This window comes from Phalacrocorax aristotelis, chromosome 15 (assembly GCF_949628215.1).
Source record: "Phalacrocorax aristotelis chromosome 15, bGulAri2.1, whole genome shotgun sequence".
In the NCBI taxonomy this organism is placed as follows: Eukaryota; Metazoa; Chordata; class Aves; order Suliformes; family Phalacrocoracidae; genus Phalacrocorax; species Phalacrocorax aristotelis.
This window is the reverse complement of record NC_134290.1, coordinates 14676576-14704336: the sequence shown is the minus strand read 5'-3', so window position 1 is coordinate 14704336 and position 27761 is coordinate 14676576. Positions and strand designations below refer to the sequence as shown.

Sequence of the window (27761 nt, the reverse complement as noted above, 5' to 3'; positions counted from 1 at the left end):
TGCCTCTGGCCCACCAGTGGCTTCAAAAGCACGTCCAAGTTTTGATTACCATTTATCATTATCTGGAAAAGTACAAATAAAAATCAAGCAGCTACGTGCTCCTATTGCCCAACCGTCAGCACAAGCAGTACAATGCCAAAGGATATTTTCCACACAAGGTATTTCATTAGCCAGGTGAGTTCCTAGACTGTTTCTCTCTGCACCTTGGGAAAAGCTCCATAGCCTTTCAGTACCACCACCACCACGCACATAATGGGGCCAAGGTTTGAAGACAAGCTATCAATTTTCACCTAGACATCAGAAGAAACAATGCACATCCTGGACGGAAAATGCGTATCACCTTTAGCTCCCACCAGCAGTAACCCAGAGGGGTGTTCTCCTGGGGGGCAGGGAAGGTTGTTACATTCATCAGTGAATGTTGGATAATGAGCTGATGAGCATCACAGAAAAATCACATGAATGGGTAATCAAACATGTTAATGTAATTTAGCAGTTCCAGTCCAGCAAGAGCCACAGCAACAATATACATTAATCATCAATAATGCTCAGCAGTTTGAGGAAGGCTGGGGAGTGAATGAGACATGGGAATTAACTCCGCTTTCCCTCCAGGAAGCTCTGCTGAAGTCACAGGGATGTCACACCTCCAGAGCAACGTGACAGCGTTAGCTTTCTTGCCCTTTCCTCTGAGGCTCCAAACCCAGCACGCTATTTTATTTATGAGCACTAAATACGTGCTACACCACCCTCTTCTTCTCAGCTTCTTTGAGACTCTTCCTCATCTTGGGTGATTTAAACAGTGGGTGAGAAAAGGAAGGAGGAGGTGTAAGACACTCATCTTCATGACAAATGACTATTTGCAGAACAGAGTGTTATTGCAGCCGCATTTAACATCTAAACATATTCAATACACTGTGATGCTCCCGAGCTGACTAACCACAGAGCTTGAGGTTAAGCTAACTTGAATTACCAGCAACTCTTTCCTATTAGTCCCAACTCTTTTCAGAAGGAGGTCAACCCGTTTTTAGTCTACGTACAGAAATGGCAATAGATCCTGAAGTACAGAAAAAACCCACTGCTTTACATCCGGATTGACCCCAGGCTGCTCAGACGTTCAGAGGAATAACCAAAACTGAACCCAGAGGAGGACAAGCCAGCTCAGCTAAGACTAATGGAAGACAGACTCAAAGCTCAAAAGGTGACTCTGCAAAAGCTAGAAGGACTTAGGACAACACAAGGAAGCATAACTGGAACTTTCATCTTATATCTACCTCTTACTTCATCTAAGTGAATTATAGACCCAGCCACAGAGGAATGCTTTATGGCGGCTCTGCCCCAGTTGCACTGTCTGCAGCTGTGGTGGGGATTCCCTTCCACAAACCACTGGGTTAATCTTGGATGGGGCTTTAAAAAAAAAAAAAAAAAAGACGATGACTCAATTTCCAACAAATGCTCCCCTGTTGGAGGCAATTCCACACTTCCCAAGGGGCAAGCTTTACTACAGGCCACCCCAGCTACACCAAGAAACATCACAGCTTTAAACACTTTCTCCTTCCTTGACGTACCCCGATGACTCTGAGAGGTTCTGTGATTCCCATCGGAGAGCAGCAGTTTCAAGTCAGCACCTTTCCCTGCGCACTTTCATTGAGAACAGCCCCAAATTCTGACAGATCTCTGGCCAAAGGACCTGTATCTATTTGAAATGCCCTTTTTTCCCTCCTCCGCTTGTTTACAGCAGGAGATAAATGTGTCTGGATGATTTTAATACACAGTTGGAGTAATAGGCAGGAAAGGACTGACTAGCTCCCACAACCATCTCCGCATACCCTGAGCTATGGAAGAACCCAATATTCAGGAGCAAATAGGAATCTGGATGCTTTGTCAAAAGGAGTGAAGTATTAATCTAATTTTCTAACAAAGCAGACAACCTGGCACTCAAATCAGCTTACCACTTTGCACCTCTCTGCAAGGATTAGCTGAATGCCATAATTATAATGCCCAATTTGATTTATTAGAGGAGGCTGTGCAGAAAAGATGACAATTCAGTAGCATTGTGAAGAGAAGGGACGAGAGTATAAGGAAAGCCTCACATTGAGCAGTAATTTCTAAGCAACATCTCAATATAATTAGCATTAATTACAGTAAGCTTTCCAAATTAGGTATAAACCTAGGTTTAATAACCCTGAGATGCAAAAAATCACCCCCAAATTCCAGGAAACTTAATATTACAGCCAATTTGTCTAGACAGCTTGGCAGGAAATACCAGAATTCTAGGTGTGAACTTCGTGGTTATTAAAAAAAGGAAAAATTGTTGAACTTGTCTATATCATTTGCATAATTAGTTTGAACTAAGAATAGTCTAGTTCATCTAGCTTAGATTTTGCTCCTACTTTCATCAGCCTTACAGACTTGAAAACTTGCCTGTTTTTCACAATTCTATCAGTTAGGATAATAAAAGGTATTTTAAAAACGTCCCTTTTCAATAAAAGATGAAATTTAAGTGTGACTTGTTTGAAGAGGCACCACATATTAATGAGTCATTCATCACAGGTTTTATTTTACGCTCTTTGTGCAGGTTCCTCACTCTTTTTGGAGTTGGTTACTTATACTTCCGGGGGGGGGGGAATATAAAACAATGACAGATTAATTCAGGTTTCATGAATGTGGCACCGAATACCCTATTTAATCACCAACAGCAGCCAAATACTAGCCAGAAGAAAGAGAAAACAGTGTCCTCATTTTCCAGAGCTGAAACACAAATAACAAATGTTTGGTAAACTAAGGCAGCAGCGTATAATTACAGAAACTGGAGTTTGGCCAGTGTAACAAAACCTCCTACCCTTAAGATTTCTAAGGAAGTATCATGAAATCGCTAGTGGTCACCATTACTTGAAACTTAGTTTTAAATTTCACGTAGAAGATGTCACTATTAACAACCGCTTCCTCCCCCGCAGCAGGTGACGAACCGTCTCGCTCCGGTTGCTGGAAGAGGCTGGCGGTGGCTTCACACATCCACAAAGGTGCAGACACCTGAATGCACCGAGCTCCCTGCAGCGTCATTTTGGACCGGAAGGAACAACTCTCTAACCCGTAGAAAGGTAGTATTTACCGAAGCCAGGCTTTCATGCCAGAGAGAATTTGGTGGCAATCGAGACCTAAGGATCTCCTGTGGTGTTCCTTGTTTCCTTACTCTAACTGCACCACACTCGGTTGCACCAACACGAGCATTTGTCAGGTTACTCTGGGGACCAGAGCAGAAAGCGAGCCAGCTTCATGCGTACCTTGCAAGGGGCACTGAATTGGTGTCTGGGCCTTTTCACATAAATAAAAAAACCTGACACAAGAGCAGCTTTACAGAGACAGAGGAGCTGAGGAGGCGCAACACCACAATCCTGGTGTAAGCAGCGGGCAGGAACACCATCCAGCACCATTGCTTCCAAACATTTTATATCAAAGCCAGGGACTTCTGGTAAAATACATACTTAGCATTTTGTGGGTTTGGATGCCAAGAAAAGGATCCTAGTTGCTCAAACTTTCATCGAAACTAAAATATGCATCTATTCACCCGCAATAAAAAGTCATTTTAATTTGCACAGAGTGAATATTTGTGCACAAGCTGACGGCACCTGTAACCAGAGGGAGAACTGAAACCCTATCACTCAACTACTAGCAAAAACAAACAAGAAACTTGATATATTTTAACTCCATATACACTGACGAGTCTAAAAACAAAACATTTGGTATCACTTTTGTGAGTTAAAAGAAAACAAACCTGGCAAATATTTTACTAGGAGTATATGGTTACATGATTTGCAACCTAAATATTTGCAGCAGAAGAGCACTAACGTCTTTATGGAAGTTATTGGTACTGACTTATTCCAACTCTTTGTTTTAAATCAAAATGAAGAAAACAAAACGTCTGCTGACTTGTTAATAAGAGGAGTTAGCCACCAGAAGAGCGGGGCCATGAGCCCCGTGAAATGCCATCAGCCCTTCCGAACAAGTACACTACAACACCACAATCACAAAAGATTGCATGTGGTGGTGAAGTTAGATAACCTTAACGATCCTCTGAAATCCTAAAATACTGAAACTCTGAAAAAAAGACTTCCAACAATTGGACGATTCAATCTTTCGTTGTCTGGCACACGTACAGAACTAGTTTGACAGAACAGAAGGTGTGCTTGGGTTAAACAGCTCTTTTTCTCTGCATCACAGAGAATAAAAAATAGCTTTTCACGTAGTGTACTTCTTAGCAGAGAACAAATGTTGGAGGGTCAAGTACACACTGGTCTTCCCACTGGCTGCCATTTGGCACCATGTTAACAGACAACTGGGGAAGTGTTTGCTCATAGATACGGGCTGCTGTGCCATGTGGATTTCAAACTGATGAATGAGCACTGAGTCACCAACAAATCTCCCTGCTGAGCAGCAGTTAAGTGATAAATCGCCTGCCAGCCATAGTGCCTCTTCTTTGTCACCTCCCTGGGTTCTGTGCACGCTGTGGTTCAGATGGGAGTCTCCGCAGTTGTCCCCTCGAGCATGACAACTCTTAATTCATTAATGCTCTACCACATTTTAGAAGGACACAGAGAAAAGACTCCCCAGAGCACAACTTCCTCCAAACTGACTTTCCACTTCTAAAACACTCCAACATTCTCTCCTTCCCAACATACTGTGCTGGGGCCATATGAACGTGATCCGTGAGATGGCCGTTCTCATGTTTGCAACTTCCAGGTGCACATCAACACGCACGTCTTTCCCAAAGGCGGCTATGATCTGATTGATGATTTCTGTTTATGTCTACGACTGCACGAGCCACACACCTATGGAGGGAACTACCACGCTGTCTCAAAGTTGCAGGATACAAGGGAGGTCTGCTCCTTCCTTCCTACATCACCCAGCACACCTGGCCTTCCATGTTAGCTTATGAAACCTGCCCACAACCCAGGATTTGCACTTGGCCAGACATCTTAGAAGAGACGCTGTTTTCACCAGCACAAGTTACCAGAGAAGCCAGTTACGTTAACAACCCCGACCTACCAGCAGGACAACAGTTCACAGTGGCCAATGCCACGATACAGTTGCTTCGGATGAGAAATATTTTCCCTACCTGTTTGGATAGCTTCAAGGGCAGTTTCTTCTTCATCCGTTCTTTGCCTCTTTCTGCCTCTCTCTCAGAGCTCCCAGCGTCATTGTTATGGCCATTTTCACTTGGCTCAGCAGTCACACAGTTTTCAGATTCTCTAGGTTTCTTTCCTGGATGCCTCTCCCATTTCTCCTTCCGCTCCTGAGGCTTTAGCGACATGTCCTTCTGTAAGGGAGGAAAAAAAAAAAAAAGTGAGTTCTTTAAGTTCTCCGAGACTGCTTTTAAGCATTAAGCAGCATAAATATTGAGTAAAAACACAAACAAGACAGCATGTTCTTTCCAGAGATGACTTAAGATGAATAATTAGGCACGTACAATGCAAACAGTAATTTTAGATTAGATTAGGATGAATACTCTCCAGGCTATGTGTTTGATTAATTTCAGAGATGCTGGAACTAGTTATGAAAATGAGTTTGCTTCAGATTAATTCAGGAACCGTACGTCAACGGCACATGAACAAATCAGCATCCTGAAGGAAAGCCTTCAACCGTTCAACTGAAACAGAGGTGGTTTTTATTTTGTTTTGTTTCTGATCTCAGAAAGCAACATATCAGACCCGCCCTGGGCCTGACACTCTCGATTCACAGCTGCATTCATATGGAGAAATGCACTTCTAAAGCCTATCACGCATTCAATAAGCAAGCCGAGATCAATGGGATCTAAACACATAACAGAGGTTGAACACTCTAAGTGTTAAGCGTCTGCCCTAAATCAGGACTATAACATACAACCTAAGCATGGTTTAAAAGCGGGTATGTCATGTCATAATGATTAACGTCGGAAGTGAGATCAGAGAAGGGAATTACTACCGCTATCCCTGGCATCTTTGAGGGCCGAACGCCGAACTCTTGGTGACAGTGTATCGACCTCTCCCCCTACACACCCCACGCGGAAAAAGAGGTGAAGAAATAGCGCCAAATCACTACGACTTCGGTTCACTACAGCTAGAGAAATTTTTCCCCAATGCTTTTTATTAACTGCTTAAGGGTAAAAACTAAACTCTTTTTGGAATGTTTTGCAGAATCTCTGTCCCAATTAATTTTATCCCAATAAATATACCAGATTAGCATATACCTTAAAAGCACTGTTTACCACACCAAATTTGTCAACTTCAGCCACAGAAATTTTTCTAAATGCCTCATCCATCCCCTCCCCCCCTCTAAATGCCTCGCTTCTGACTCAAGCAATTCCATCATGGATGTTTGTATCCTACGTGAAAGGAGCTTGCGATACAACTTGCTCACGTCAACGCGCACACCTTCAGCACTGCAAAAGAGCTCAGGAAAATCATTAGCTCTCTAGTCTCTCAAAAACTAAAGCCCAACAAAAAAGAAAATTAGGAACTGGGATGAAATGCCCTGCTGATTGCTCTAGATTACTTCCTCCCCCTCTCGTTTAATTAGCGAATTGACTGCCTCAGTGTGCAACGTGCTGATTCCACTCCAAATCACTCACTGCTTAAAGTCACCCGTCCCTGCAAAGCGAGACGATGCACTGACGCTTTAGGGTCAGAAACATTTAAATTTGAATCACAATGATAAAATACATACAGCTGTTTCCTCTTCCAACCCAGCAGGCTCAGAGACAATTAGCACCCAGCCTCTGCACACCTTGCACAGCAGTCCTGTGTGGCTGGCAAGCTCCTCTTAAAGCATGCATATATACAGCAAGCTGCAAAACCCCCAAAGATACAACCCCCAGCCCAAAACTAAAAGAAGTAGCACTGTCTCAGAGGTGCAGAACACACCAGAATACAGCTCAGCTTGCCAAGTCCGCAACTAGTGAAAGAGCAAGGAACATGATTGTCTGGCATTAGTCTCCACGAATGATAAAACGAGGAATACAAATCAGTGTTTAGTTGCTCACTTCGGTTTTTAGTTTTAAGATAACACTCTAAAGCAGCAGTTGGAGATGCCACTTAAAGAAGGTCACATTGTCCTATTTACTGGGAAGTTGCAGAGATGGAAATCAAAATGCTAAGCTTTAGTAACTGATCAGAAACCAGCGCAATGGAAATGACATCTGCTAACTGATACTCAGCAAAACATTAGAAACAGAAGTCACCAAAAACGTGCACCTCCTCATCAAGCCAGATGCAGCTGCAACGTGACAGCAGCCGCGTGGAAGATGCTGCAGGAGGTGACATGGGCCCCTGGTAAGGGAGGAAGGAGGCTGTGGCAGGGGAACGCCACCACCCAAAAGCACCAGCAAATAATGCACCCCTGGCTCAGCGCGTAATATTCACTTTTAAGGATGATTTCAAAGGCCATTTCAGTTTAAATTATAGCTGGCTTCACGTGGGGATTGGGCCTCTGTTAATGCCTATGGGAAAGTCTTCCCTCAGCACCCACAGCACATTCACAGCAGGTTTTAGACAATTCACTTCCCCATATAACTAGTCTGGAAATCTGTGTTTTTCCTTTTACTGAATCCCACAAAACTCCCCACTTAGAAATTTAGCTTTTTATCCCCATTTTGACTGGAGATTTTCAGGTTTGTCTCATCACTGAGCTCCTAGCAAAATTAATTCAGGGAATACAGTCATCGCTGGATCAAAGCCAAGGAAATAATGCATTCACTTGTAGTGCCACTTGCATCCAAGAATCTCAAGCACTTTCCAAACAGCCATGAATTAAGGCCCAAGCCCTGGTAGCAGAGGCTGCTGCTTGCCTCCGGCAGGAGGATGGCAGAGGGAGACATCCTCAGCTCCGCAGCACGTCTGGGACAGCTGCGGGGAAGATGCTGACCTTCTCGGTCCCGTGACGAGAAAGCCTATTCCATGGTCCTGTGTTTCCCCACTTCAGCAGAGGATGCAGCTGACAGGACTTTGCTTTTTCTGGGAACGCAGGACACTGGACTCCGCTTCTCCTTACAGACGAGGGTGACAGCAGGGCTGTTTTCTACTAAATGCAGACGTCTTTGCAGCCTCAGGCAGAGAGCAGGAGGGGGCTAATACTGTTTCTGTTCTTGCCTCCTTTGTTTCCTTTCTATTTACTCTACTAAAAGAGCCTTCCAGCAATTGCTCTTTTACTAAAGTTTATGACCTCCAAGTCGGGGACCTCACTTAGCACAAGAGCTTACTATTTTTGGATGTGCATCTGTGCTTGTGCACAGGCAACTGCTGGAAAATTTAAGCACGCACAGAATATACAGCACATCACTGCAGTGAACAAGGTTTATTGATGTACCTTGACTTCAATCCAGAAATCCCAGCTGGCAGGTAAGACTGGCCCTCTGACAAACTGCTCCACTGGAGCCTTCTCCCCAGAAAAGCCCAGACCAGAAGGTATTTGCACGTCACGTAAAGCCTATGGGTTCACACAGCGACAGTGTCTGAAGTCAGGCCCTGAAGTCAGAAGGTCTTCACATCTAGCCTTGGGGTTTCTGCCCAACCCAGGAGTCGGCAGTCCTGGCTACTTTTGCTGTCAGGGCCCGCAAATCCCCTTCTGCAGGGAAGGCTGGTGGATCCAGGCCCATTCTCTCTTCTTGGTTCCCAGAAGAAGGTTGCCAAATCGTGTTCCAGAACGCACAAAAGTATTTTGCTCCTTACTACTCACTGCTTCCAGGGCCATCTCCTACCTGTCTGCACTTAGGAACTGCTCTCGCACCTTCCAGGGCAGGCTACGGCCTCTCTGTCTGCGGCCCCTCGTCTGCCTGGGCTGCAGACGGAGAGCAGATGGTTCTAATTGCCTGCATGGTTACAGATAAGGAAGAATTAGGCCTTTCTTTAGAGCCTCTTCCCTGGCAGTTACTCCATGAAACATACAGATTCTATCTCTCCCTTTGCTTATTTGGATGTACAGACGTCAAAGACTCTTCAGCTGAAAAAGTAACTGTGGTTCCTCCTCCAGCCCTACCTCGCACACCAGCAGCTCTGAAGATCCACTGGCAAAGACCTCGGCACAGGCTTGCAATCCAAGGATGTCACCTAGACTCTGCGACAGGTTTTGAGAGTCCATAATAAAAATCTGTGGTTTTCTTTATTCTTCGTTCTTTGGCCCAAGCTAGTTAAAGTTATGCAACTGCAGCTGTGCTTGCAGCAGGGCTGGCGACATCCTTCATCACTTGGAACACCCCTTCCTGAAAAGCCATTTTCCTTCTGTCGCCCAGGTACAGCTGCAATCTCCAAAGACGCTCAAGGTGCCCACTGCTCAGTTTATAAATAAAGCCGTGAAAAATGCGGGTGCACTGCCCTAGGCTCTGGAGTGAAACCGTTCTTAGCCCTAAAATGGCAAGCAAGAGACTTCTGCACAGCGCACTCCACGTTGCCTGTTTGATCAGGAAATAACGACCAGCCCGAGCGGACCCTGGCACAAGCTCACATCCACAGCCAGCGGCTGGCTGGAGTTATTACTGCGTGTTTGCTCAGACCAGCTCAAACTCTGCCTTAATCCTCTGAGTTTACACAGCTCTTCGAGATCTCAGAAAGCATGTAGGGGGAGGTTGGGGTTGTAAATACCTTTCATACACAGGGAACACTTAAAGAACCTGAAAAAAAGTACAAAACCCACACAGCTAGATGAAAAACCTCAAGCGTGCTGCTGGGGTGCAGAGGACAAAAAGAACACCTACAGTTAATAAAATAACTACCCTCAGCCCTCAAGCACCAGTTCAAAACGCAGCCCTGTGCGAAACCAAGTCCATTACAATTCCCTGTCCCCAGGGCCCACCGGACACTGCAAGGCTCAGACATGCGGCCAAGGACCGCTTACACTCCACTCCTGCCAGACTGCCTCTGCCGGCTTTAGAAGATTATATGGGCTGATTTCCCAGAAGGGAAAGAGCCTCCAGCTTCTCTCTCCACAACTCTTCACTGCGACACTTATTCCGTAAGTTGGGGAACGTGAAATATCCCACTGAACATCAAACAGGAAAAGGATCCACGCAAAGGAAACAGAAAAACCCACTGCTGCCTCTAAAACTGACCCTGCTTGTCCCGGTTTCTCCCTCCAGCTTCTCTCAGCAGGATGGCAATGGAAAAGCCCCCGAGGATCTAAGCACTACCCTTACATCAACTTTATAATGCAATTAGCAGCAGGGTTGTCAAACGTGTTTGTTTAATAGTTCAGGGAGAGATCCTGGCTCAGGGAGCAAGTGAAACAGATTTACTTTTAATTAGGCTACTTTTAAAATATTCCTATTGACCTGATACCCAGTTTATAGAACGGCAACATAGGAACAAATGCTGACTTAATATTCCTGTGCTTTGTAAGTAGACAAATCACATTACAAATACAGACAGGACCTCTACTAAGGGAAATCTACTGTCCGTTCAGGTGCATAAAGGTGACACAGGAGACAGTAATTCAAATGGAATTAACGTTAAGGCAGGGATTTGAAGATGGGTCCGTGGAGAGAGAAACCACTGCGAGAACAGGAGCCAGCACAAGAAAATGCAAGTAGCCAACAGGCAATCGAAATGAGGTGAATAATAAGGAGAGAAAAAAAGGAGAAAGAAGGAGCAGGGTAAGAGGTAACTCTACCAGAGGGTAGCAGGCGGGACCGCACCGAGGTGACTGAAATGGAACTCAACGCAGTGAACAAGCTGCAAATGCAAGTGGAGATCTTAAAAATGAGCAGGAGCGCACTTCCGTGGTGGGAGAGGAGATGTTTGAGAGCTCGGTCCTGGAGAGCTACGGGGTAGAAAGGGCACGCAGCAAAGGGGAAGGAGCCGAGGGGGAAGGACTGGCCGCAGCTTGGCACAGCGGCTCCTCGCTGGAAGGAGGCCAGCCCGGCTTCGCTCACCCCAGAGCTCAGGGTGCTCTGGGAGGCAGCCTGCTGGCATCTCCAGCCGGGAGGCTGCAGTTTGCATGGGTGGGGAAGTTCTCACTTTTCCTTTACTATAACACACACTGGGTTGTTTTACTTTCCTGCCCTCTCTTCTCCCCCACTGGGAACTTCACTAAAAATGTAACTCAAGCCCCCAGCCTTTCAGCCAAAGCCACTTAAGCTTTTTTAAAAGGCAAGAAAAAGCACCTAGATTTGAAGGGACACTCCTGCTCTGACCCTACATTCAAGCAACACAATCAATATCAATTAAAATGATTGCAAATGAAATCCTTGCTAGTTTAACCTTAGACTGCAATTCTCCTTTTGTAGCTGACATATTCCAGATGAGTTTCGGTCCTGCTTTTTAAAATGCATCACGTTTGCTCTGACCCTGTCACATGTTTAGCTCAAGAATAAGATGACTTTTTGACAAGACAGCTTTGGAAATGTTAAGACATTTGAAGCTGCCACTGGTTTGCAGGTTTATGATACATGATTTAACTTAAAAATAAAAGTGGATGAACCAAGAAACTCACTGTAATTGAAACAGTCAAATTTATTACCAGAGGCTGCGCTCCTGTCACCTGTGAAGAGCTGCAGAGCAAGCTGCCGGTACTCTGCTAAATGCCCACTTGTTATGTCTCCCGAGAATTAAGACCTTTACTGCTAGGACCTTCAAGACACCATACCAAGTAGAAACACCTTGGACAAACGTTACCTCAACACAACACAGCCAAAAATTACAAAAGGAAAGGTCAGCATCACTCTACTTTTAAATGCATTTCAATCCACAACAACTTTACACAGCTTTGATTGCTTGTTTTGCTTGCACAAGACGTGAATAAATAACTCTAAAGTGCTGAGCAGTAATTGTTCTAAAAAGTTGAGGAGAAGGGGGCTGGTATTCTTCTCGTTCTCAGTTATCCAAGGAAAAAACCCTCGGTCCTCTCCCTCCACAGTAGCCCCAAGTACCTGGAAACAGTGTGTTTAGCAGTAATTTAGGGGACGATAAAAGCAAGAGTTAATATATACAGCAAACACATTCTCAATAGTAGGAAGTCAAGGAAATCTGCATGAATGTGAACATATGGTTGTCCATGTTTTCGGTATAAACCCTTCTCCACCATCACCCTTTGGGGAGATGGATGCACAAAATCTACCGTTTCAAGCCGCACTCTGCAAGCTCAACAGGAAGGCAGCCGTGGCCTTCTCCCTCTCCTCCAGCCTCCTCTTCGGAGCCCGCGGGCCCCTCGCCGCAGAGAGCTGCACCGGCCTTCCTCTCTACCTACTAACAGACATACTGTACAGCTATTAAAACTCCCACAGGTGCTTGCTGTCCATCAGAAAGGAAATGATCCCATTTTAAGCCATCAGTATTTCCTCTAGTGATGGCAGTAAATGCCCGACGAGTGCTCACAGAATTACTGTCAGCGGAAAGTGTGTCAGAGAGCAAGGGAGCTTAAATGATTGAAGGGAAGCTGGGGCACCATTTTCAGGTAGATGAAGTGAGGCATATTGCAAGTCCAGCCTGCCCAGCTTTTATAGGCTGCAGGAGCGCTGAAAGGCGCTGCTGATGCACTGCAAGGCCACCCTGCCCAGCTTTCCAGCAGATAAAAGTACGTTTTGGGTGAAGCTGCTTTCAGCCAGGACCGGGAGCTCGGCCTGCCCAGTTTATGTAGCATATGAAGGATTTGGAAAGAAGCTTGTTGCTTATCTGACAGCACCTACTTCAGCTCGTTTCAGCTGCGGTGCCGCACTGCTGGGTACGAACGCCGAGCAGCACCGAGTGCGTGCCTCCTGCAGACCGATCGCGCACGAAGCGCCGCTCCTGCAAACTCCCGCCGTCCCGGAGAGCACCCTTCCAAGAGGGAACAGTTAGGGCAGCGGCAGCACCGCGCGCTGCCCTCACGCCGCCCAACATTTCCCAAGCGACAAACTATGCCTAACACCTCCATTCTAAAGAACGTGATCTGGGGGATATCAATCTTAATTAAACTTCCAAAGGTATCCAAGCAAGTAAGCGGCACGGTCAAGCACGCCCTCCATGTCCAGGGTTTTGGGAAGACATTCCTCAAGTGTGCCAATACTCAGTGGCACCGCTGGGCCCATGCTGCTGGTAGGCAGCAACCCCACACTTGTTTACAGAGCAGCCTTTAAACACTTAATCTGAACTAATTCCCCTTCTCCCCAGATTATTTAAACAGGCACTCACATTGAATTCAAACAGCTCCCATCAAGTGACAGAATTCGGACCTGAAGAAGCAGCTCCTTGCTTTGAGGTCAGATGTGACCATTTCATCACTCACTTCCAATCTTGCCAGGAAAGTAACACAATCCCAAGTCTCCAGCTGCACCAGCTGGCCCCAGGCTGCCAAAGGAAAAGGCAGGAGGGTCCTTCCAGCGCAAAGTGGTACAGCAGCTGGACGCTTTCACCATTACAAATTTTCAGCTAAACTAGCCAGGAAAAACAGGAAAACACTGTTGAGTAAAAGATGGCTCCAGCCTATTTGTCACTATGGACAGGAACGCTTAGAAATACCGGTGCTCTCTTTAAAATTAATAGCAAAAGGAGAAGACACAACTGTTTCAACCTCTGCTGAGGGGCGTGTCATGCTTCCATGAGCTGGACTCCAGAAACAGAGCTGAGCCAACCTGAGGCTGGGCAGATGGACTGGGCATATGGCTCATTTACCAAAGGCAGGGGCCCTAAATTGTTCTCCTCCATCTATACTTCTGCATTTAAAGTTTTGATCTTCATAGCACAAATTATCTACCAGCCACATCATGACTGCACTGACTGCCGTGTGAATAGCTTCATATTTGAGACTTAAAAGATATAGCCCTACCCTTAGGTAGCTCAGTCATGAACTCAAGAATCTCTGGCCTGATTTCTCAAGCAATTCAAAGCTTCCACCTACTAAACACAAAGTTTTGTTTTCTAGGATTCCTGATTCAGCCACACACGTTGTCTCCACTTATTTTTTGGTACATAGTTTTAAAACATAGCCATGAAAATTGTACCGCTCTTAAGGCAACAGCACCTACAGAATGAAAGCTCCAGACGAACCTCCCACGTGGTGACAGCCTCAAACACATTCGCTCTGCAAGTAGCTGCGGACGTTTTGAGACTCTGCCTCCAGCCCACGCTCTTTATTACCACCCTCCTAGGAAGGGTGCCATACCCAAAGACGCTGCAGAACAGAGGTATGAATGCTCTTCAGCAACAGCAGAGCAGCCTGCAAGCTTAGCTTGAACTGCAGTTTGACACAGCTCACACAAAGCCAACGAACACTGCGCTGAAGGAGACACTCAGAAATTCACTTCTGCCAACTCTACTGTAGGGGCGAGAGTCTCCAGAAGAAAAAGACAGCCATATCCTGATCCCTGGTGCTGCATGATAAATTAATTCATGTTTAAGCACTCTGACACTAGAGGCATTTTTTTACCAACTCTGCAGTTGCCCTCAGTGGTAGGCAACAATTTTCAGTTCAGCTGTCATGAGGTCTAGAGTGTGTATTAAATAATTAGTCCTCTGGTAGTTTCTTTTGGCTAGGAAACAAATGAGAAGAAATATAAATGATCCAGCAACAAGAAATATGTAGAAGCCAGCCACCTCCACAAACAGCTGCCCATAGCATATTACTTCAACCTAAGGGGAAAACTCTGAGCGAGGCGACTTCCAGCAGCAGAGGAATGCCTTTCTAAATGTCTAAATGTCACACACGCTAATGAAAAGTCCAGGACAGTGCATCTGTGCCACTCTCGCTCCTCAAACATGCTGCTGGAGAAATGCATGGTACAACAGAGGTCTACAGCTGTCAGTCTCGCCAGCAGCTATGTTCTCCCACGTCGAGTGGCTCAGTACACCACGTGCTTGTGAGCAGCTCATCTATAACTGGTTCGCTAGAACAAACAAGCAGCGAGCAAATGTTTCCATATATCCTTAGGGCTTCCTAGAATAGTTCCAAATATTCTGATATCTGTGTCAGGAACAAAACATTCATTTATATCCCAGGCAATCGCTGAGAAAGGGGAAACACACTACAGTAACAGGCAATTTTGATGTATTCTATGTTAGAAAACATTTTCAGAGAGCTCAAAGGTCATTAACAGATTTTCATATGTTTACAGACAGCAGCAATTTCAAGCTCTGTAATTTTAAAACTGCATGTCAGTCTCTCAACTTCCAGCTGTTATTTCAACATTAGATAATGAACACAATGCAAAGGTTACACAATCACTTGAACCAGCTTATGCTGCAGATCCAGTCACACAAATCATTATTAAATTCTAATTACACATATATTATTTTACAACTCTTATTAGAACAGCAGGGCAAATCCTCTTTTATAGAGAGATCAACAGTTTAGAAAAAAGAGGCCGGAAAGGTTATTCTTTTAATGTGACAGAGGCACTCCTCTCTCTCCCTCCATCACCTAAACCACTGCTGACTCATGAGTCTCAGAAACAACGCTGCACCTTGTTAACACCGCAGCAGCCGGTGCACTAACAGCTATCAGCCCCTATTTTGCTTAAGTGCTTTATAGATCCCTAACAGACAGACACTGTTGCCTACTTAGAATAATCATCTTTGATCAGAGGGGGAAAAAAAAATAGGCATTTAGTGGTTACCCAGTGTACTGTCTGAATATGTTCCTGGTTTGTCTTTTTACAACTACTTTGAAACTGAGAAGACACCCTCCAAAACTTAAGAGGTTTCTCCTAAGGGAAGTGTTGTTATCTAAGCTAAAGCAAGACATCAGGCTTCCACACCACAGATTTTTATTTTATTTTAATTTAATTTTGGACCAGAAGAAATTACTGTAATCATCCCATCGGACCCTTTTATCATGCAGCCAAATGAGCAAAAATCACCCAACTGTGAAGTGGTCTCAGGGAAATTTGGGGAGCGCACTAGCAAACCACCCCATTACCAAATAAGAAAATCAGCAAATTATGTTTTGCTCCTGCCTCTCCCTTTTTTCCTCTCTATTCCCAGGCAGTGCAAAGTGCTCCCAGTCCGGTTTATTCCGCCCAAGTCCAGCTGTCAGTCACACAGCATGAAACCTCAATGGGAATTGAAGAATCTCATCCCCAAGATTCAGCTTTGGAGCAGGACAGAGCAGCAACGTCCCTTTGTGCGAGGTCTCCTGCAGTGACAGCAACGCCTACCCTGGCAAAGTGATGTCTCTCTAATCCCCACTGCACCCTTAGCCAGCAATGAATTTCACACTGGGAAATTCCATGCTTTGACATTAAATAATTCCAGCTGGGATTTTCAAAGGAGATGAGATAGCAGCCCAATCCCAACACATTCCAATAGGAAGCCCTTACGGTTTGGTTTATTTTCTTTTTAAAAAGGAAACCCGTATTTCATTCTCATTTCCATCCCAGTTTCTTCTGGGAGATGAAGTCAAAAGCAAGAAGCAGAGGGCAAGAGCAGTGCTAAGGGGAGGACAGACTTTTATGAGGCTAGCAAATGACACCAGCAATTCTTGGGTACGGCAGTTTGCAACAGGAAACAGAAAAATCGGCACGATCGCTAATGCTCCTGAGGGGAAGGAGGATTTGTACTTCTGCCTGCTTAGTCTCCCTTGCCACTAAGGAAGAAGTAACCAAGCAAACACTCCACCGGGAAGGTAGACAATTAAAGCCTAAGAGCGAACAAAACCAGCAAGCTGCAGAGAGCAGAACATGTGCAGAATCAAAATGATGCGATCCACTTATCCAAGCATGTCAAATAAGGCCTCGGGCAGGCAGAGCTGACAGGACAATACCCCGCTGCTGCAGAGAAAGACCTCAGCAGAGCAGGTGCCGTCACTCACCCCCCTCCTTGCTGCCTCACCAAATCCAGAGCGAGCGGTGCGAGCCTGCATCGGCTTTGCCACCCTCTTGCCATCATGTTCAGAGGATTTGGGTTTTCCCCCACCCAAGCGGTGCTAAGCTGGGCCTCTTTGCAACCACTTCCTCAGCCCATGCTAAATTATGAGTCTCTCTTAATGCTCAGTTTTCAGAACCAGAAACATCAATCCACTCTTCATAGACCTGAAACTGAAGGCTGGCTTGTTTATAGGACCTGTTTTTTCCTGCCTGGAACAAGGCTTTACCAGAGACTAGAGAAAGGGGCATTCATGCAAAGTTTTCCATTTGCTGCTAGCCCTCAATTTTGAAATGCAATAGGGAATTCAAACACGATACAGAGCAGCAACTTTCATCACTGCTAACCCACTCAAATTAGTTAAGAGCCCTTGTACATCTCATGATTCACGTCTCTGAGGGCTTAACTTTGCTTCTCATTTACTGTTCACGGCACCTTGTCAATGGCAAACACCACAGAGCGAGAAATACAGATGTAGCACACGATATTTATTTGTTCACATGGGCATAACCCTTTGGCAAGAACCAAAAAATCCAGTCAATGTGCAAAGGGCTGAGACAGAACAGATGCAACCAGAGACTCGGGAGAACAGCCTGCATGGAAGCAGGGTTTCTTGTGATTACTTCTGTCTTCTAGCTCTTAATAAGCCACATGACAACTGACATCTCCACCAGCTATCTGCTTCCTTATGTGGATAACCAGAAACAGGAGAGCTGACACAGCTATTATACACACACATGCGCTACCTCACAACTCTCACTGCTACAACGGTGCGAGCAACAAAGAACAAGCACATCCCAAATTCTCATCCAGCTCTGACACCAATTCTCAGCGCAACCACATGCGAGATACCTTGTTTAAAAACGGTTTTAAGAAGTGCTCATAAAACCAGGTAAGAGTTGCAGCACCCCCCTCTCAAAGGTGTTACGATACAAGGAACTCTCAAGATGAAAAAGAGCTACAAAAGCATTTTGCAATCGCTGTTTATTAACAAAGCTCTGATCCCCACCACAGCTGTAGCCCAGGAGGCTCTAGGTGCCCACCCGCTCTCACGGCACGTTGCACCGAGCGGCGCGGCCCCGCACGCGAGTGTGAAGCCCCTGGTGAGGCAGCGTGGGGAGATGCTCAGGCAGCGGCGGCAGGGCAGGCATCCTCCTCTCTGCCACCTCCATCTCGGGAGGCTGTTGCTAAGCGACAACGTGCCGATTTTGCCGCCGATAACTGCAAAATCCTCCAGCTCTGCCCGCCCCGACCGCCTTGGACCCTCTTCCCAAACACAGCACCCAACGGGCCACAGCGTCTCTCTTGTAGCCCTTGATAATCTCGCTTTTATGTGCAAAGCGGCTCTTGTCAAAGAATTCAGGGAGCCTTATGATAGTAAAAATGGCAGATAAAAAGACAATATCACGAATACTACGTTTCAAAAAACAGATAAAAGGACAGAAGGAGAAATTTCACATGTTGGACAGAAGTACTGACTAAAGCAGAAAGGGGTTTAAAACACAGGAGTTTCCAGGTATTTTTTCTCAGTGAAGGGTATGGATTTCCCAAGGTCCCCACCATGACTGGGCAAAATGACAAGCATTAGTTCTCAGGTTTCAGCAGGATCTGTAAAAGCAGGTGACCGGGAGACCAGCACCCTTTTGCAATGATGTGAATATCTTCTCAAACCTTACAGATACAGACTGACAAGGGGGCTTTAAAAGCCAGGAAGACCGGCTGAAACATCCACCCATCCCACAGAAGGCGGCAAGCCGGGGAGCGCAGGGCCATGTTAATTAACGTGTGCTTAACGGCAGTTCATCCCCCATCGTCCTCTCCACACTGAGTACACTTCCCATCCACACATCACTGTGTTATTGATACAGATGTGGTTTGTGGCTTTCAAATCCCATTAGGGAAAGCCTTCCTCTAGCGCAAAAAAAAAAAAAAAAGCAGTGCATGCTGGGAAGGTGAGGGAAAGTTCTTTCATAATTTATAAATAACAACCATTTGGCTTTTATCAGGTCTTTTTCACTAGCAATTCTTAAAGCACAACACTAAGGGATTCAGCATTTTGACCTCTCCTTTACAGAATGAGAAATGAACAAATACAAAGCAACTTCCCCCAAATCAGCCATCAGTCTTCTGGCAAATCCAGAAGGAGAATCTACATCTCCCAGCTCCTACATCATACTGTGCTCCAGGAAAACCGACGGACGAACAACATCGAAATCCCCTTCTGACACCAGGAAGGATTTCACTGTTGGTAGCAGAGAGCAGATTTTTCTAGGACACCCAGTAAAGGCAAACGCAAATATTAGCTACAAAGGAGGCAACAAGTGGGATTTGTACAGCTTCAACCTCCTAGCCTTTTGAGCGTCTTAGATAAAATCAGCTTGAGAATAGCGAGGACAACATGATCAATACATTAAGGCAAGCTGTTTGTTACCAAAAGAGTTGAATGGGCAGCTCTTCTTGGCTTCTGAAATATGACACATAACCTGGCCTCTCTAATGCGCTGCTTTGGACGGCACCCAAACCCAGCACCATCTGGCTACATGGGCATACGTATACAAAGAGGACAGAAGAGAGTCCTGGCTGAGAGATAAAGTGACGTATCAGTGCAGCAACGCGGACTTTAAACCTCTCCAGAGTTTGCAAAGCCAGTGAAGCAAGATGGAGACACAAGGCCCGCTAAGTGACTTTAGGGCAGTGTGAGGGCTGAGAATTTCTCATACACACGAGATCCAGGTAGACATTTGTTTTGTTTGCAGAAACCATTGCCAACCGGGGGCGGGGGTGGGTGGTGTGGACGGGACAGACACGGATGGACAGACACCGAAACCAACCTAAACACAAAAATGCTTTTCCTGGTGTTGATTCGAAGCAGAGGGTATCACATTTCCTCCCCTGCCCCAAAGCTAATCCTTACATTCAAAAGCCTGGTTTTTCCACCTCTGTTTTCACATTCACTCTTGCATGACACTCTCCTGGCATCACACAGCAGTCAAAACCAACATGTTATTCTATGGCTTAGAGCTTCTTAAAGCTTGGCCTCCCAGCTACGGCACAGGCCGCTCCTTCCTTCTCTCCTGCTACCAGAATGCAACGCACAGATTCTTCTAGATTCAGTTTCTAGCATTTAAGTGATGATTTGGCAGCAAGGAAATGAGAATACTTAGGTAACAGCATGAAGAGCAATCTGTCCAAGAGAACAAGTGGGATGTCTCATATAACATCTAACATCCAATTCTGCATTCACCTATGTGGTTTTATGCAGCTGTTAACTCCGCTGAGATAAGGAGAGTCACAGTGGTGGGAAAGAGAGAACGGTCATTAACTCAGTTTATGCCAACTCAAAAAACTAGGAATCACTGAGGAATCTGACAAAATGGCTATTACAGTTTAAGAAAACATAGGCCCACCTATCCACCTTGTCGTCTGCCTGAAGGTTAGTGTTCCAAAAGCAGGAGACACAAGTGAGCATAGCCTAGCCTGATGGGATCACGCTGTGGATCCAATGGGAGGGCCCATTCGAAGGAGCAACCCTCCGATACACCAAATCCCCAGCGTGTCAAGGTTGGGGAATTAAAAGGAACTTTAAAAATTGCAGATGTCATCTGGGAGGAAACTATCCTCAAAAAAGTGATCAAAGGTTCCCAAATCATCCTGTTTCAGATCTAAAGACATCAAGCTTGAAATCAAAACAATTCCCTTATTAAATGACTTCAAAGAGATTTCTTAACTGCCCATGCCCGTGGGTCCTCCCACTGATTTGGGCCTCATAGCAGTATTTTTTCCCACATAGTGAATGCTTTTTTCCTTGGAGCACACTGAAATGTTGCTTCAGAAAGCTGAGGGAAACAGAAAGCACTGCCACAAACACAGATGAGAAGAGAGACGACTCCTCCTCGCTGGATATCCAAAATTTCAAAGCCACAGAGGCCAGAACACATCTTTAACAAACGTGAATGTGCCAAGTAGGGGCCACTCAGAGCGATGGCAAGGTGGTCACCTTTAAATACTGAAGCCCACCAGACTCCCACATACCATTCTCAACTCTTTCATTTAAAGAGTGAAGGCATCTGAGGGTTGGGTTTGTGTCTTTCCTCCTTGCTGTGATACTTGACAGCATTACATGAGTCCTTCTGACTCTTTGCTATCTGGCATTACAATACAAAACACGGCAGATAAATCATGTGCGGTTTTCAGTCCTTAAGTTTTTAACCAAGCACAGCAGAAAGTCACTTCCTCTGCACAGAAAGGGCTTTTGATGAAGAAGTTTCAAGTGAATGAGAAACTTTGAATAAGAACTCTGAAGATAAAAATGTCATTTTTCTTTAGCGTTCACTATCTTCTGCTGTCCTGACAGATTGCACGTTTATCATGCTTTCCCCAACGATGCCACAGGGAAAATTTTTTATCCTTCTTTTAAATTCCCTCATGAGCTCCTTGTGGAAGTTTCATGTACGCGTTCATATACCGGAAGCTCATTAGCTATCAATCCCAACTACATCCATTACAAACAACAAAGAATTAACTTTGATTTTTTTTCTTATTACTCCAACAATTCATGTGAACAAATAAGTACATTTGGCTACAAAAAAAACTCTTACAAAAAGGGCCTTAAGGTTTACAGGCCAAACTTAACAGGAGTCATGAGCTTTAGAATTAACTTCTAGTTCTGGTCTTGATATTTTAAGTCATTAGCAAATCTGTTTGGCAACTGTAAAACAGACGGGAAAAGAAATATTTAAACACTTCTAAAAAACCCAGTATTTTAGACAAAGTTGTCAAACCTTGTTCTGAGCCTGGCCTGCTTGTCATTCGCAGAGATCAGCTGGCTTTACAGAACAAGCCAATTAGCCCCTCCTCAATTTTGCAGGTGATAAAACTCCCGGTGAAGGGCCTTCTCCCAGCTCTATCCCCCAACACCTGATTTCTTGTTTCAGCATCCCAGCACCTGCCTCAAGCACGAGCCAAGACACGTGGTGCAGTGCTTCTGTCCAGAGCCGCGAGACACGGGGACGGGCGCGTAGGGAAATGGCCTGGCTGCTCCCCGCACAGCACCGAGCCTCCACACGCCCTGCCGCCGTCCCCACGCAAAGGTTTCATTTAAGCAACTTCCACTAACTTTGCCCTCAGCTTGCACTTGCTACTTGCCCTTATCTAATCTTACTTTATGGTACTTCACAGTATCACAGGTCTGGCATTTAAAGCATTTGAGCGAAAAACAGACCGGCGAAGCACCCAGGGGCATTAGAATTAAGGTGCTAATTGTCTTTCCTGGCCAGTAAGGAGGTGCTGGTGCAAGGGCCAGCGTGGCATGCCCCGTCCCCGTCCCAGCTGTGCCTTGACATGCCGAGAATGACCTTGGGAGAGCCCTCCTCCTTCCCTCCCAGCGGAAGGGGCGACGCACTCACCCACGGGACAACTCCAAATGGCTTCAGCAGTCCCTGATGCAGCACCAGCACAAACGTTTGGGCAGCAGGCACAGTGAACTGCACCAGTTAGCTGACCCAGTTCGCCAGGCAGCCACAGGGACAGCAGTGCTGGCACCATGCAGCTGAGAGCAAACCCCGAGAAGCGCAGGACGGGGTGTCCCTGACTGCCTCAGTCAGCAAAGTCACCAGAAAGATTTTTAAAGAAACACTACCCTGAGCTCGACTTGAAACCTACTGTGTGATGAAGGAATGAAGAGACAGAAAACACAAAGGAGAACTGTAAAAGAAAGAGTAAGCCCCTTCTCCCCTTAGCACACCAAAATAATTAGGAAAAAAGCCATCACATTTTAAGAGGATACAAGGGATCCAAAAGGGGGCAAAACCCCACACCAAACACTAAGTTCTATTCAGGTTTGGACTTCTCAAATTTGGTTGATAAACACAGCAGGCTACTGATACAAAAATGCTTGTAGAAACTCCTGATCTGTTAAACTCACACAACAATCACAAAGCCCCTCGCTTGCATTTGACCAGCCCCTATTGCCTTCTGTAGTTTTACACAGCTAAAACAAGGCACCTCAGTAATAAATAATTTTAAAACCCACTGTTATCAATGAAATACTAATTCCCAGGACCCAATGTCACTTTTTTGTTACTGAAGAGCCACTAATTCTTTAGGGCTCTCCTGTTCTTTGACATACCTTCCCCTCAGCTGGTTTCCCTGTTATTTTTGTTTATTGGATTACAAACATTTTGGAGGTTTGGAAAGCACAGTATTTAACATTTTATAGAAACATCTGCCAATAGAGTTGCTAAACACTCTTGTAAGAGAGACAGAGCTGTTTATTTAGACATGCTGCTGACATTTTCTGTTGCATTTTGATCCTGAGGCATATGTAGTCCTTCCAAGCAATTTAGCATGTACTGTGGAAGCACAGTTCTCAGAAGTGCAGCTGAAAGTAATTGAGATTGAAATTGCAGGACCATTGCAGGAAAACCATTACCAAAGCTCCTCCCAAGGCTCCAGGCAGAACCAGCACCTAGCAGAAAGGCAGGTGCGATGCTTCTGGAGTACCAAGATTTGAAAGGCACAAAGTTTGGGGCTTGCTCGGGACAATTTTGCGACAGGCTTGAGTGATGCCCGTTAGGCTAGCAGGCTCCACAGGACTGCCATGTGCAGCGGCCTCCTTTCAAGCTGGCCACCCCACCCACAACCATAGGACACCGTGTTAACAGAAGGTGCAAAATTCACACAGGAAATTCACGCTTCTGTAGCACTGCAGCAGCAATGCAGGTGTCCTGAACTGCACGCCAACTGCACTGAGGGATGCACAGGTGTGTCCTTAATGCTCCGGATCTGTGATCTCTGCTAGATTCAATTACAGTGGCCGAGAGAGCTATCATCTGACTCCTCCCTGCCCTTCTGCTGGAATTTACCACTGCGCGAGTACAGCTGACAGGAGAGAGCTTATCCAGCCCACAGCCCCTGCGGTTCATAACCTGATGGATTACTGTAAACTATAAATTGATCACAGTTAAATCACCTTCAGCTGCTGCAACAAAATGCCACAGGGATAATGAATCTGCACCCCTAGTCTCTCTACCTTTGTTTCTTATCTGTTAAAAGAAGAGTAACCCTTCATTAGAAAGTTAAAACAGACAGCCTACAGAAATACTTAAGGTAAAGAGTGATTTATCCTACCTCCAATGAAGAAAAAATCTACAGCAATCTGAAGAAAAAAGGGAAAATCCCAAACTCTATGCTTTTGATCCCCCAAAGCAAAGGATAATACTTTCAACAACAGATTATTAATCTGTGTATACAGAAAGGATAAATGCAGCTTGTTAGTTACAGAGATGAAGGAAATAAAAATAAACAAAAAGGAGAGCTGTGAATTACAGCTAACCACACAAAAATTAAGGGGTTTATTAAGGACTGTAGACATAAAACAAGCAAGCAAAGTGTGCAGCAGAGGAAGAGGAAATCTACTGCAGCTGACTCTACTCACTCAGCAGTGTGGATTTCATCCTGCCCCCCCCAAGAATATTGTTGCAGAAGTAGCTGATTTACCTTGTGTTCAGCTCTAGAAAACTGTGAGAAAACAGGATTTCATTGTGTTAGGACCCCTGTAACCCTCTCATGGGGGAAAAAATGGATCTTTGCTTGCAAAGCTTGATCCTGCACAGTAATGCACGTGCCATAGCCTGCCTTTTCTTCTGATGCATGTTTTAAGTTACTTGTGTAAATAGCCATGCTGGTTATCCCCATCTGGTTTCCATAGGGAAGCACTTTAACTGTGGAAAAAAATGAAGACAAAAACTGGTGTGTTGTGAAAAATGCATTTTCTGCAACTAATTTCAATAAGAACCACCCCAGGAATTTTCTTTCACTTGAGCCTGCTTTAACAACACGGAGAGTCTGCACATATTTGGGTAGAGCAAATCACTCCAATTAAAAAAGAAATGGTACTGCGGCATCTATCTACATACTATAATTACTCTGAATAAAGTAGATTTTTTTTAATTCTTCTTTTGTGTCCAGAGGTTTGAAATTCCTGATAAAGGTCAAATAGTCTAATTCAGAAGAGATGATGAGGCTCCACCAGAGTTTGACTGAAAAGGGTCACCAAATCCAAATACTCTCATGTTCTTTAAATAAGCTCATAGGCCTTTGCTCAAGTGTTAAGGATATTTAAGGACACTGCAGTAAAATGTATATACTTACTTCTAGTCACTCTTATCAGTCAGAACTTGTAATAAGTGACTAGAAATCTTAATAAGAAACTCCTATCACTGCACCTTTTCATAGGTTCCTTCTGTCCAAAGGAACCAAAAACTCCCAGTGCTCTGAACATAAGTCACCAAACAGGTCCACAAAATTCACCATAAGCACGGTGACTTATGATCTGAGTGAATGGAAAGATGTTTGTTTTAAGCAGGGACACAGAACTCCAGGTCTGAATCTCTTCATAGCAGATTAAATGGATTAACTAAGAAATTAGCACAAACTCAGAGAGTCAGTCATAAGTAAACAGCAAACACTGTTTCAGAAGCAGTAGATGCACTCGCTTTAGAACACCTGATGCGCTTGCCTTCACGTTAATCAGTTAAGAGATAGTACTGCGTTTTCTTCTTTTATCACATAGACCACTCCTAATAGACAAACCCACAGAGTATGAACAATCTGTTAAATAAATGAACCAGTACATATCCGGCTTCAAGAAACACAGGAGTCAAATTTGTTCTGTCCAACAACAATGAAAAATGCAGGTAGGTCAGTTCCTAGAGATCACCAACACACATCTGAAGCGAACCTTTGGACCACGAAGACTTGCAAAAACTTAAGGCAGCATGCATGAATCATAGAATCATAAAGGTTGGAAAGGACCTCTCAGATCATCAAGTCCAACCATCAACCCAACACTACCAGGTCTCCTACACTATGCCCTCAAATGCCGCCTCTACAGGTCTTTTAAATACCCCCAGGGATGGCGACTCCCCCACCTCTCTGGGCAGCCTGTGCCAGTGCCTGACCACTCGTGTCAGTACAGAGGTTTTTCCTAATATCCAATCCAAACCTCCCCTGGTGCAGCTTGAGACCGGCCCCTCTTGTTCTATCGCCAGTAATTTGGGAGAAGAGACCAACACCCACCTTGCTACAACCTCCTTTCAGGCAGTTGTAGAGGGCAAGTTCATAAATTAGTCACAATAACGGGTTAAAAATTAAACATGACCAACCATCTGAACAGCTTGAGACCGCTCTGGTCCCAGTGCAGAGCACAGAGTCAACCAGTTGCAAAACTGCAACTTCCTAATCTGCTTTCCTTCTTCAAGCCCCCGCACCAAGTGTCTGGATTCATACCATAAGGTTAATTCACTAAGTGACAAAAATCGTCAGGGGAATCCTGAAAATAGCTCCATGCTCTCTTCCCTGGCAGCACGGCTAGTGGGATCACAGAATTTTTCATCAGGTGCTCAGTCAGTAGGTCAGACATAGCTTCCCTGCCTGCCTTCCCTCCCCTTGCTGCTTGGTCCCCAAAATACTTCATTTGGGACCTTTTCCTAATAGTGAAATACATAATTTGAGACTCCTGCACAGTCCACACACATGGAGTTAATCTCAGCCTTCAGCCAAAGTAAAAATGGGTATCTCACTGGAAGGGAAGCGCTGAGAAGAGGAGAATATAGATATTGGGAAGGGAAATAAAGATCATTTTTCAAACAGCTGGGCTAAGAAGGATGTCTTTCTTTTGAGGGCAGTGCAGGAATTTGATGCATTTCCCCCAGTTTTCATGCACACTAAAGAAAACAGGTCTGGGCTCTCTGGCAAAGTTTGCCCACAAAGAAATCCAGCTGCTGAGGTGCCAGGGACTGGTGCTGACAGCCCTCCGCATCACCTTTGCAAGGTGAGGCAGAAGCACCCCCATGGCTTAAGATCTCAAAAAATTTCTTGTCCCAAAAGCTCTGTCTAGCATAAATTATTTTAGGCACAATTCAAATACCTTCTCCTGAAATGACTTCCAAGAATTCAGAACCAAAAAGCTTCAAGCAGGCTCTCGGATAACGCGCTCATTTTAAAGAGCAAGCGGCAGTGCAAGCTACCTGCCAACCGAATTATTCAGGAGCCACGCGCGCGGCACTTTCAACCATTACTTACTGCTGCTGGTGTAGCCCCTTCACCTCCAGGACAGACAACTCGGTGTCTGCCTCACATTGACATGGAAAGAAAAAGGTCCCTTTGTGCTAGAACAGAGGCTCTCTCATGCAGCAAAACCCATGAGCTAAAGAACAAAAATGCAACACTATATATATAAAACCCAAGACGGTACAAAACACCATTACAGACTCATGGTGAAAGGCTGTGCTTTCTTCTACAGCAAATTATAAATATAACCCCTACTAAGAGTTTGCGTGTGTCCCCCCCTTTTTTTTTTAATAAGCACTAAGTTTGGCAGAAATTAAAGACAAGTGACACAAAATTGGGCAGAGCTTCATCCAGACAGACAAATTTCCCCATTAAGCCTTATTAAAACACATTCTCTAATTCAGCCTTTACTCAAGGAAGGTTTCTGACTGCCAGATAAGCCACACATCGTTTGTAATGTGGACAAAAATTCACCAAGAATTAGTCTAAAACCAGACTCATTTCCTCATCAGGCTTGGGCCAAGATTTGAATCAAGGTCTCTGGAGGCAAAAAGACAACAGCATTATAAATCGTTACTGGCTGCCTATTTGCCTTCCTTGCATATATTTACACTTCTTTGAAATACGCATATGCATAACATTTAAAAAATTGGTGGGGTATTTCAGATTATAATTCAAGAGACAATAGCGAACGGTTGTTTGAAAGGCCTGTGAATTGAAACTTTTGTACTGTTCACATTCATCAGTGGATTTGTTATAAAACAGAAAAACTGAAATTAATTCATAGGCATTTAATCACAGCAGCCTTGATTCACCTCTCAGCCACAAAACACAAAGGCATGCCATGATTCTGTACTTCCAGGACTGCAACACCTTGAAATCCCTGGATAAGAGTTA

General features: G+C 45.0%; 1 protein-coding gene across 24 annotated transcripts in view; it reads right to left on the bottom strand.

The window, feature by feature from the left end:
- FBRSL1 (fibrosin like 1) overlaps positions 1-27761 on the bottom strand; it is a 553269-nt gene that overhangs the window by 398535 nt on the left and 126973 nt on the right. For all 24 annotated transcript variants that reach the window (XM_075110636.1, XM_075110656.1, XM_075110637.1 and 21 more), the window contains exon 2: positions 5111-5311. In XM_075110636.1, coding sequence (XP_074966737.1) covers positions 5111-5311 — 201 coding nt within the window. The remainder of the gene's footprint in view (positions 1-5110; positions 5312-27761) is intronic.